Genomic DNA, 13,509 nt, shown 5'->3' on the forward strand with positions numbered 1-13,509 from the left:
TAATACCGATTTTAAAAGAACAACTCGACTTGCTATATTCAGCATTCGAAACGACCAGCTATCTAATCTTTTCCGAATCTTGTCCAATAAACTTTGCCAATTCTTTATGCGCGTTGAGTTGATATCTAGCTGAATGCCCAAGTATTTTGTGGGTAATTCTCCCTGTCTAAAGCCTAGCACTCTAGTTAAATGGGCCTTAACAGCTTCAGGGGAGTTAAAAATAAAAGTACAAGATTTATCGTTATTAACCGCCATACCTGAAGCGTTCATAAAAACTTCTAAGACATGTTTGAAACCCCTTACCTCTCTGAGCGACGCTTCTCCGAACAACATTAGATCATCAAAAAACTGTTGATGTGTGATGATTAGATTATCTCCCCATAATCGAATGCCTTTGATCCTTCTTTCCCTGACCTCCTTCTTAATTTTCCTGCTTAATCCTTCCATAGCCAGTATGAACAGGAACGGCGAGATTGGATCCCCCTGTCTGATGCCCCTGGTGGCATTAAACGTATCTGTAGGTATCCCATTAACCAAAATTGAGAAGTTCGGAGTGGAGACCATACTACTTATCCAAGCAATCCACCTGTTTTCAAACCCATAAGCTTCTAGAACCGCTCTTAGGTAATCCCAATTCAATCGATCATAAGCCTTAGACAGGTCCAGCTTCATAAGCATCCCTTTCTTTTTCCTCTGTTTTAACGAATGTATTACTTCCTGAGATACCACGATACCATCCAAAATTTGCCTACCTTCCACAAACCCAGTCTGTTCAGGCGCAATTAAATTGGGGAGGAGAGGTTTCAACCGTTTCGCAATCAATGTAGATATAATCTTATAAATTACATTACACAAGGCTATGGGTCTGAAACCCTGTGGTTCTTCTGATGTTTTACTCTTAGGGATCAATGTGAAAAAAGTTGAGTTAATACCTGACCATATTCGCTGCCTGATTCTTGATTCCTCCACTGCCTCCAGTATTTCTTTGCCTAGAAAGTGCCAACTTGCCTGGAAGAATTCAATTGTGTACCCATCCGGCCCTGGAGCCTTGTTTTTAGCCATGTTCATCACAACTTCTTCTACCTCTTCCATGGTAACTGCCAGCATTAATGCCTTATTTTGGTCCTCTGTAACGAGTCTTGGTATCTCCCCGCAGATATTAAGAATTGCCTCCCTTCTATCCCTCTGACTTTCCGTGAGCACCCCCTTAAAGTAATCCACTAGAGTCTTTTCAATATCTTTCTGTTCTACCACTCTTTCTCCCTCTGCATTCTTAATTGAAAAAATTCTATTCCTTTGACTATGTTGAATCATAGCTTGATGAAAAAAATTTGTATTTCTTTCGCCTTCCCTTAACCATCATACCCTTGATTTTTTTCACCATAAAATCTCCTCTTGTTTTCATCGTTCCTCTAATTGGCTTATAATACGTCCTTCCTCCCTACTTTTGGCTTCATCTCTGCCTTCCAATATAATTCGTTGCTGGAAGTCCTCCATTTCTCCCTCCAACCGCTGCTTGGCCTCCAGAATATTCCCAAATTCTTTCCGGTTCCATTCTTTGATTCTTTGTTTTAGTTCCTTAAGCTTCAATTGAAGAGTATGCATTCTCCCTTTGCCCCAACTAGTGCATTGATTCCACCATGATTCCAGCTTCGTTATAAATTGTGGATCCTTAAGCCAAAAGGATTCAAAGCGAAAAGGTTTCTTCCCTTTGGTCGGCTTGATATCAACCTCCAACCGAATGGGCCAATGATCTGATCCAATGCTAGGGAGAATTTTAGCTTCAATGAACACATCCCTGTTCAAAATTTGCTCTGATAATAAAAATCGATCCAGTCGAGAGGCAATTTGACTATGTCCTCCTCGACGGTTGTTCCAAGTATGTACACCATTTATTGTATGTATATCTACTAATCTCAGATCCTTGATCATATCATTTAACTCCTCCATATTCACATCTTCTCTCCTTACCCCCCCTCTCTTCTCACCTAGATGCCTGATCAGATTAAAATCCCCCCCAATCATCCACGGGATGGTCGGAATAAGATGTCTCATAGTAGAGAGGTTCTTCAAGAAATCCTTCCTGTCGCTATGATTATGAGGCCCATATACCCCAGTGAATAAAATTCTTTCCCCCATCCCTACTAATCTAAACAAACCTGAAAGTATTCTAGGTAAAGTAAACCAATGCTCAAAAATTACCTCCTCTGGATTCCACAAAATGGCCAATCCCCCTGCTGTCGCTATTGCATCTAAAGCCATAACCTCATATCCTATTTTCAGCTTCTTTACAAGTTCTACCATCTGTTGACTTTCCATTTTCGTTTCCTGAATTACCATAATACTCGGCTTGTCTTTCTTCACTCTTTCCTTCAAATATCTCTGTTTGCCCTGGCTATTAAGTCCCCATATATTCCAACTTAGAACAATCATTTAAAACTTTTTAGGAGTTTGTAGAAATACCTCTGACAAGGGTATCACCCTTCCTGAGTTTACAAGAGTCTCTCCCACTCCTTGGATTGATTCATTCAACGTCCATCTGCCTTTTTTCCTTCTGGTCTTACCGTGACTATCTCCTTCGAGGATTTGAGTGTCCTGATTGTCATGATCCGACCTATGTTCTAAAAAACCAGCCTTCTTCTCCTTATATCATTGAAAGGTTTCCTTATACAATTGTTTCTCTTTCTCTGGGATAAACCGTTCGTCCAATTGTTTCCAATCAGTAAGTAACTTCTTCATGATTTTTTCTTCCTCTGTACCCACTTCTTTTACAATTTCCTTCCCCTTCTTAGATTGATCTATATGCAAATCATCTCGTACTCCCTCCGCTCCTTCCGGCTCTCTACTTGGGCTTCTACTTTTCCTCTGTCCATCCTTAATAATTTCCATTGGCGCTACCACGTTAATCTCCTGGGCCTGTGCAATTGGGTTTTTTCATCATTCTCCTTAACCTGTTTTCCGTCTTCTTCCTGCGTTTGAAGAATATTGTACTGATTATGACCCTCAGGTATTGAGTTCCGTTCTTGGGAGTGCATTTTAGGAATCGCAAAATTGGGTCTCCTTCTCCTCTGTACCTCTTGGAACTCCTGTTCTTCTCCTATCTTCCCATCGCGTGATCGAATACCATCTGTCGTGTCCTTTGCCACTACCTCTTCTTTACCTTGTGGGTATTATCTTTTCTACTTCGATTTTAGTTTTATTTAGATTTACGTTTTCATTCTTTCAGAATAATTTCTATAAGAAAGACATAGGTGAGTTTTCTTGGATGTAGCTAGTAAAATGAAAAAAAGAAAAGAAGAAAAAAATGATGAAGTACAATGAACCACACTTAAAAAAAATATAAATAATGAATTGATAGGGTAATAAAAATAAAAATTAAAAATGAATTGGGATACATGAACCACATGAGTTAAAAAAAGAAAAGCAATTGATAGCCGTAATAAATTATAGTTATAATATTTCATGTATAATAAGTAGTTTAAAGGCTAAAATCATATTTATTTTGATGTTACGATTATTTATTTCTACCAAAAGTCTAGAGGGATCAAATATTTTAAGATTATCTATATATATATATATATATATATATATATATATATATATATTATTGACAAAATCATGTGTTATGAAAGCTTAGAGCCCAAAAATCGCCAATAGTAAATTGAGTATTTTATATCAATTATTAATTTTATTATTTTATTTTAATTTTTATGTAATTTGACCAAGCCAAAATGTTTACATAATATGACAAGACAAGACATTACAACATCTCTTCGAAATATTTTCATTCTTTTTTCTACCATCATGGAAAATTTTAGGGGCTAATGTTCGCCCAGTGGGCTAATTTTCCATGATTTTTCCACAAAAAAGATTCGCCAATTTCCAATTTTATAAAAGACGATTCGCCCGAATTTTAGAATATAAAATTATTTTACCTTAAAAATCGCCAACATTATATAGAGACTATATATAAAATAATTATAAATTTGATTAATTTTACAAATATATCAATAAACATTTATAATTTGCATATTAGGGATTAGTGAGATTCGCCAATATTTTAAACTTCAAGAAAATTTTTCGTCCTTAAAATTTTCCTTGTCTACCATCACCTTTTCAAATTCATTAATTGCACCAAGAAGCAATAAAATAAAATAAATAATAATAATAAAATTATTATTATTAATGTTGGCTTGATAATCAAAATTAAAAAGTGAAAAATAAAATTGGAGTGGTAAAATTAAAATTAAGATGGCATTTTTATGAAATATAGCCTATTTAAAAGTGTGAAAACTCCTTTGTAAACTATTTTTGCGCCATATATATATATATATATATATATATATATTAGCTCTTGGTTTATAAGTGTTGAGAGGGATCAAATCTCTCAAGATGTTTGCACCTTGAGAGATTTGATCCCTTTAGACATTTGATAGATCAAGAGTTAAGATGGATCTAGGTTGGTTATATTTTAATACATGGTGTACTTAAGGACATAGTTCCTGGCACTGGGGAGCCAGTGCCTAAGACGTTTTAAAACTGGATAAAAAGATTGAAATTAATGGCCAGAAGTACAAGCCCTGAAAACTTGTAACCCAAAGTTCTAGTTTTGAAACCCTATCCTTCTAAAGGAGAATGACCAGAGAATATAAGAGTTGTAGGTGGAGATGCAAAGCAAAAAATGAAGGAGACTATGAGAGTTGTTGGGTGGAGATGTAAAGAAGAAAATGAAGGAGATATAATTTTGGCATTGGAAATTAAGAATATGTGCTTCAACTTTGTAGAATGAATGATGAATGAAGAAAAAGAATATGAATGAGATTGCCTCATGTGGAGAGTTTCATTAAGGGCTTCAAGATTATTTTTTAATGATTACAACGAAATTTTAATGAGTACAACAAAGTAAATTCATTAAAAACATAGACTAAAACACCATGTGCATCTTACACTATCCAAAAGAAGAAAAACATACACGAATGTTGAGACACATAAGAAAAAATTCAATGCAACACCAATGTTGGAGTCAAACTGATATATATTATTCAAGTTTCAAAAAAAATTACTTTACTTTACTCACTGGACTCCTACCCCTCTCCCATCCAATTTTTACTCTTTTACTCTGTTGCCTGACCACACTACCTAACTGTTAATGACCAATTTTTTTTTGAAGTAATTTTAGAAAATATTAAAATAATTTAAATTACAAAATGGTAGTTTTATTATTATTATTATTATTATTATTATTATTATAAAACAAAACCTTGCTCGGAATAAAAACCTTGCTAGGAAAAAAACTAATGCATTTCGGGTCCCACTATTGTACTTATGTACACATTGGCAAAACTGCATATGGTTTTTGAAACCAATTACTGCCTAAGGGGACCACTCATATAAGTTTACGAAGGTTAAGGAGGGTGCTCCCGTAATTAATATCATCCGTTGATTTGTAAATAAGCGGAATCAACTAAACTTCTTGCGGGAGCACTCCTTGGGATAAAATTCGTGTAGTTTGCGCCTCTGGGTTTTCATTAGATGTTGGTTATAGCACAAAGTGGGCAACACTCCAAATTGCATTGGAGATACTCCTTCCCAATTTCTATTATATCCTGGTTTGATGACTGCAACCAAAGCCAACATATAAAGTTTGTTTGCCCATCAGCAATAGCTGCAGGACTGTCATACTGGTCAAGATTGAAATCCAGCAATGCAACAGTCAGATATTCTTCAGCCGGTGAGCTTTTCACTATTTCGGAATCCGATTTTATGAGAGACACAGTTTGTGTCGCTGCACTAACTCTAGAGTTTAACTGGTTTGGAAAATTTGTGTTTCCACCATTACTCATGACTGAACAATATGATTAGCAGCTTTCCATCCCTCCTGATGCTACTCTCGAAACCTTTGCTAAGTTTCCTAATACACTTCGGTCTGTAAGTCGTTCAAAAAAATTATCATTTTCCTCATGCAAGCGCATAATAAGTTCATCATGTTTCGAGAGTTCCTGTTCTAACAGAAAAGGTCTATCCATTATGTTCTCTAAGCTTTATCACATTTGTATCAAGATTATTTTCAGATCCCAAGTTAACATGAAAACCAAATGAATTTTTGCTGTTCGTTCAACAACTGAGCTACTTGATTTCCCAACCGTATATTTTTTCTTTTTCGAATCTTTGCCTCTTGAAGTGCCTTTTCCAACTCGATAACCTCCAATCTTAGCTCAGAAACTTCCTTCTGCTTTTCATACAATTCTTTGCGAGCTTCGTTTGTCACATCTCTCCTTTAGAATTCATGTATGCTCTGTTTGATCAAAGAAACGTAAGTGTTGATTCTCACGAAAGCGTTGGCAGTGACATTGGATCGCTGCAAATGAAGAAACATAAAAATCATTGATATAACATCCACATCTTTGAGTGACAAATCTCTTACCTAGCCGATTTATTCATTTATTGAAAAATGAAATTCTGATTATAGAAATCGAATTCCAATAGAAGGAGTCAACCCCAGTTTTGCAGGACGTTTTTGGAAAAAATGGACTTTAAAGAATTAGTAAAATCTTTTAAACCATGTATTCTCTACTAGAGACAGTGGGAGCACCTGGGGTATCTTCAAATTGAATTTGTTTATGATTTCCCAATTTGAAATAAAAAATACATACTATGGATCAAAGACAGCAAATACATATTTTATATGCTTCTCAAAATTAAATTTAGTTAAAGCAGTGTCTGTGTTAAGGTTGTCACCAACAACATTATCCTTAGCTGCATCTCCTATGTCAAATAACCACCCATTTCTTTGAACTCTTTCTTGTACACAACCATCAACAAGTTAATTTCCCCCTCGCGGATTTCCAATGTAGACATGTGTGTACGAAATCATTGCTCACAAATAAAATAAATAAAGATAATTTGTCTGGTTGCCTGGGTGTGAAGGCAACCTCTCTTCAACCTGAAAAATGCACCTCATGAGTTGCCAAAGCCAACAAAATCCATTCAACATCCAAACCATATAGAAGATTTCTTTGAAGTAGAATATATGACATAATAATATGAAAGTATCACCTCTATATTCCACCATCGAGGATCATTGCTTCATTTGAGATGTATGTAATATTTCAAAGCAATAGCTAATGTGGCCATAAATTCTGTCCCTCGTGTAATGACATTTGAATCACATGTTTCAGACTTCTCTTTGGGGGCAATTATGCGTCTTTTTACTTCAAATATTTCATGGTTTCATTTAAAAGGTTTTTTTTTTCCTTTTAGTTGGAAAAAATGAGCTACAACAATACACATAATAAATTACATTTTAATTTATCACATATTTAAATGACATTTTTTGATCAAAATCTGAAAAAACAATTTTGAGTAAGATTATGATTTCTTGTTGTTTAAAATCCACTTTTGAATATATAAATAGATTCAAGACCCTAAAAAATACTTAAGACACTTTAACTTTGCAAATTAAACAATTAAAACTTACAATTCTTAAAAATATCTATTAAATTTTGAGTAAAATTTACTAAACAAAAATAATAGGAAAAATGCCACATCGTCTATAAATTATACTATACATATTTAAATTATATCATAGAATTATTCTTTATATATATATATATATATATATATATATATATATATATATATATAATTATATTTTAATTAATTATATTTTAATATATCATTTGCGGTACTTTCTTTACCTAATTAGCAATAACGAGTTGGTCCTAACATGTGATGTAAGAATGTCCAAGTCCTTTTATTAATTGGGCCAATTTGTTTTAAATTATATACTTTGAACTTATTTCTTTTGGGTAAGATTCAACACTTTCATTACTTCAAGAAAAGGTTACGTGGCATATGATGTATGATTATTGGTATGTTACACATGTTTAAAATTATAAGGTTATAGAGATCTCTATTAACTAGAGTGTCAGATAAGTAGAAATATAAACTGTGGCATTAATTTTTGAACTACCTCATAACCTTACACGGTTTTCTGGAAAACATAGCTAGAACAGAATAAAACTAGGCATGACATGTAGGTGGCATGCAAGAGGCACACTAGGTGGTGTCGTCCTCGGACATCAGAATGGCCATGATAAAATTAGATGCAGGGAGGTAATACGTCTTCCGAGTGCACTTGATGAGGGGAGAAATCATGTGTGGTGAGATTCTAGTAGATAACCTTAAGGGAAGGAGGGATATCCAGGCTCCATTCCATGTCGAGGGGGGTATCGCTAATACTGAGCTCACCATTAACAAGTTTGTATGCCAATTTATTGTCAGTTTTTTGAATGTGAAAAATAATGGGTCCTTGAATTATCGAGAGCAAAGAAGCTACACTTGAGATGTGGGATTCTATTCTCCATCTTTGAGAAAATTTGGAAGCAGGGGGGCCACATTAGATTTTCCTCAAGATAGAGATAATTAATAGCAAATCACCTTTAGTGATCAGATGATAACCTTTGCACAATACCCTACCCAACAAGGTATTCATATACTAGTATAGAGATATGGCACTAAGATATTTCTTCCTTCTTCCCTTGGTATGCCCAAGGTTAGGAATATAGGTAGAAGCATCCTCTAGGATCTCAGAGTTTGAGAAATATTATTTTTGTCTAACAACAATGAATTCCAATTGAAGAATCTCTTTCTATGTTTTTTTGGGGGGAGGGGGGAAAGTGCATGGCTAAATGACAAGTTTCAACAAATTCTTAGGCCTGTTGATGGGTACAATTATGTCCCTAAAGACTTTGGCCTCCCCCACCCTGCCTAATATGCATACACTAATGTTGCATGTCAAACAAAAGGATAATGCACCAACAATATACATAAGTATTATATGTGACAAAACACTGAGAGCAGTTGTTGCAAAAGGCTCACTTCAGCTATAAAACAGGGATCCAAAACACAAGTGGAGCAGATCTAAACTCAAGACTAGGTGGAGCAACCCATATACAAAATGGTGATACCGGGTGAAGCCTTCTAAGGTTATTATAACAATAAACTCACTGCAGTGAAGAAACAGGAAACCACTAGTGACACTGAGAAGATAGTAAGGAACCCAAAATCATATAAGACCCCCCCCCCCCCTAAAAAAAAACCAACACCATAATCTAGACAAACATCTAATGTAAATATTAACAAAGATTTTAGTGGAGTAAAGAGTTTAACAAGATCGGTTAGTCTAAATTGACACCAGATGCATATTTTGGAGAGTTACAATGGATTTTAGTGTAACGAATGCGCGAGGAATACCCGAGGAGCTACAACTTGCTACAATAATGAATCCTCTCTTTCCTATTACCTTCTGGTAACTAGGGCCCCTCTACTCTATCGCAGAGCATTCAACCACACAACTAAAGAATAAAGCCAAGGTGATAGTTCTTCCCCCAAATTTACTTTAGTAAAAGATTCTCGGAATTGATAGTGTAATGGTATTGAAAACCCACACATGATTCCAACTTTTCTTAGGCCAAACCTCCTACAGCGATAGGTCATGATTCCTCCCCTCCTTGATGTTGCAAATGGAAGCACATAACTAGAAACCCTTGATCAGTATATTCCATACGGTCTCTTATAGTATCTAGTCGCATACTTGTGCATGCATGTGGATGACCATGCCACCATCGTCATCTAGTGTTCTCTTCGCAATAGGGTGGCAGGTTCATCCCAAACCCACTATTACCTTGAAGATCATCTCCATTAAGAAAAATAAAATTATAATTTTAACTCAAAACATTCATCAAATATTTTTTTTTAAGTTTACATTTATTAGATATTAAAATGTGCATTATTAGGACATATTCTTGTATGTAAAAAAGAAAAAGTAAAAAACTCCCAATGGAAAATAATAAAAAAAGAGAGAAAACATAGGAAAGGAATCATGGAGCCAAGGTGAGGTTAATGTTAGGTCTCACATTGAATTTTAAATTTAAAAAGTTAAAATATACAATGTGACATAACCTTAATAAAATGGCGTGGCATAACTATTGGGTTGAATTTGGGGAAATATATATTTTTGGGCCATATTTTGTTATTTATTATTTTATTTTATTTTTAAATTTATTTTAAATATATATAAATGAATTTAATAGTCCTGAGGATGAATCATAGTAGGGTTCAAAATGTCAATCAAAATATTGATAATGTGATTAGTCTAGAAGAACTATTTCCATATATATATATATATATATATATATATATATATATATATATATATATATATATATATATTACAATTATTTAACTAGAAAATATATCAAAGAAAATTTAAAATAGTAAAACCATAATTACCAAGTTCGGCCCTATTTTTCACGCCCCTACACCTGCGGTAGTCTTCCAACCACTTATAGCGAGGTGCGGCACCACCGAACACTTTCTTTTCACCAATACTAATGTTTGTGGACTATGCCTATTACACTTTTTCCTTACTTAGTTTGTGCTTCGCAACCAAGCAATATTATGTTTATCCTTTATACTAATGAACACCCATACTCATTCATTATCATCAACAATTATAAAAGAGAACAACAATTGCACAGTATAAAGGGAGGGGCAACTCCCTGAACAATGAGTCTGCCCGATAATATATTAAGAATATCAATTCACAAGTATGTCTTGGCAAGACCAAGTCTCATACTTAACCAATTTTACAATCAGAGGCAAACCTGCCTTTTACAACCTTGTGCACACCTTGCACGATGGGCGGGTGCTCACCCGAGCCACCAAGACACCCTCGTCAAGTCCTGGCACAATATCACAACCATGCAACCAACCCGGGCATGTCTTGCCCAACACCTTCACCTCTCACCGTGAGCAATCTTCACAAGTGCGTCCTCAAGGAGTGCGCATGAGCTATGCGCTCAAGCCTCCTTCTAATCTGCGCACTTCTCTCCAAGACTGTAGAAGATGTGTTGATTGAACTTTTTGAATGCCTTTGAACACTCCAACGCATCCAAATATATATGTGTTGTAAGTGTGGGTGGGGCTGCCTAGCCGACCGCCCACACAACCCTTACACACAACGTTTGGGTGTATTTACAAGTTGGCCCTACCTCCATCAAAGGTCGGCCATTCACCACCGCAAACGCTCCAAGTGATGGGTATAAACCGTCGCATGTCGTTTCACCAAGTCTGCACTATCGTCGCATTCAACTCTTGGTTTCGTCACTTTTCCATGTGTGCTCGCTCGCACGTGCGCCCGCCGTGTGCGCTCACCCGCACCCCCCCCCCCCCCCCCCCCCCCCGCGCCCTCCGTGTGCGCTCGCCAACACGCCCGCCGTGTGTGCTCACCCGCCGTGTGCGCTCACCCACGCCCGGTTGAGTCATCAACCCGAGGACCTTACATCCTCCTCCACCTGAAATCATTGTCATCCTCGACAACATACCATCCTGGTAGCCATCCACCAAGATCATCACTATCCATGATGTCAACTCCTCCACATAAGGCAAACATCCCTGCAACATATGTATAACTCCATCTCCATCATGTCTCCAACTTAATGACCAACTGCCACCAAGTACTCCATACCATGGTATACACCTCATCAGTATGTCCTCCATCAGATATCATCTTGATCCATGATCATCGACCCCTCTGTCACAATCTCCACTGCAATATCTCGTGTCGACCTCGTCATGTGTCATCAATGTGAGCCTCTTCCAGGATACTCCAACATAATTCTAACATGTCCCTGCACACTTCGCGACCCCATGTCTGAACTAGTTGGGTAGCTAATCCAACTATCACGCTCAAACCATGAGAGCGAACATCCTCATGCCATCATCAATTGTTCCTCAAAACATCCTTGCCACATTCTTGACTCATCAAGAATCTATCTCCATAAGTGCAATCCATGCTCAGGTCCATGGAAACTCCATCCATCTCATCTGCAACATGTCATGATGCTTGATGCCAAGCCATCCCTGCACCATCAAACATACCTGCTCAACATGTTTAGGGAGTCACTGCCATGAGCAGCTAACAATGAGCCCCATCTTCTTGTTCATCTAAGAAGATGTAGAGGGAGTAGAGCCTGAAGGCTCTCCCTCACTAATCAACTCGATCCATCTATCAGGATCCTCAATCTTCATTCTTTGTAGATAAGCAACCTGGTCTTCCTTCTGGACATCCGGCCTCACATATACCTCCTCCTCCTCATCATCATCATCATCCTCAACCAACTCTAGCTTTCTTGACAAATCCAAGATGCTATCTGAAAGTGACCTGATGACCAATGACTACTCGGTAAGCTTTGCCTCAACAGTAGACAACCGCTTACTCATGTCTCCCATTCTCTTCTCATCCTCCATTTGCATCACTCCCAATTTACAATCAGGTCTTGTCACACCAATGGTTGGCACACCAATGGGTACATCTTCCCTTCCATCATAAATATAGAGCTTCTTCAAATGTGGAACAATCATAGCATCAAATTGTTTCATGAATTCCATCCCCAATACAGCCTCATAGTCATCAATCCACACTATAGTGAAGTCAACCTTCCCTATCCATTCACCAAGTGTAGTGTCCACCCTCTCAGCTATACCAAGAATTTCAATAGGAGGAGAATTCACTGTCTTCATTTGTGCCTTTGCCGGTACAAATTTCAGCCCAATTCTTCTCGCAGTATCTTCACCCATGAAGTTGTGAGAAGCCCCACTATCCACCATAGTGAGTACATCAGCACCTCCAACCTTCATTCGAACATACTCTAATCTGTTCCTCTCAGGATCCCTCCTAGAGACCACCTCCGTAGTAGCAGAAGCACCAAGTATCTGCATCATCCCCACAGAAGCATCTTCATTCTTCTTATCTTCTGCAGCTTTCCCCTTATGAGTCAAAGCTATGGAATGCTTCACCTCAAGAGTTAGCCATTCCCACTTCTTTCGAATCAATTTCCACCTTATCTCCAATTCCTTGAGTTCTGCTTCAAACAAGTCCACTTCCTTTGCAAGTTGATAGGCTTCGTCCCTATTCCTGTCAGAAATCCCTTCCTTGGCCAAGGCACGAAGAGCATCCTTTGCTTTGAACAGGCCTTTGCCCCATTCTGCAAACTTTTGTTCAACCTCCCTTGATTCTTCAAGTAGACTCCCTTCAAATTCCTTGAAGGCTGCAAAACCCATTTCCTGCAAGATAGACATCATGGAAAATTTTAGGGGCTAATGTTCGCCCAGTGGGCTAATTTTCCATGATTTTTCCACAAAAAATATTCGCCAATTTCCAATTTTATAAAAGACAATTCGCCCAAATTTTAGAATATAAAATTATTTTACCTTAAAAATCGCCCACATTGTATAGAGACTATATATAAAATCATTATAAATTTGAATAATTTTACAAATATATCAATAAACATTTTATAGTTAGCATATTAGGGATTAGTGAGATTCGCCAATGCTTTTAAACTTCAAGAAATTTTTCCATCCTTAAAATTTTCCTTGATAGACATCCTTCACGATTCTTTACCAGCCTAACAAAGTCACCTGCAACCTGAACCAACCCTTGTT

The 13,509-nt window shown here is 36.9% G+C and overlaps 1 protein-coding gene across 1 annotated transcript; it reads right to left on the minus strand.

Moving 5' to 3' along the window:
- Positions 1-1,401: 1,401 nt before the first annotated feature.
- Positions 1,402-2,319, minus strand: LOC149140522 (uncharacterized). Its single transcript, XM_089451004.1, has one exon. It carries the CDS (start codon positions 2,317-2,319, stop codon positions 1,402-1,404), a length of 918 nt encoding a protein of 305 aa, XP_089307130.1.
- Between the last annotated feature and the right edge of the window lie 11,190 nt (positions 2,320-13,509).

Source organism: Pinus tabuliformis, chromosome X (genome assembly GCF_031772625.1).
Source record: "Pinus tabuliformis cultivar Carrire ecotype Pingquan chromosome X, CPIR1, whole genome shotgun sequence".
In the NCBI taxonomy this organism is placed as follows: Eukaryota; Viridiplantae; Streptophyta; class Pinopsida; order Pinales; family Pinaceae; genus Pinus; species Pinus tabuliformis.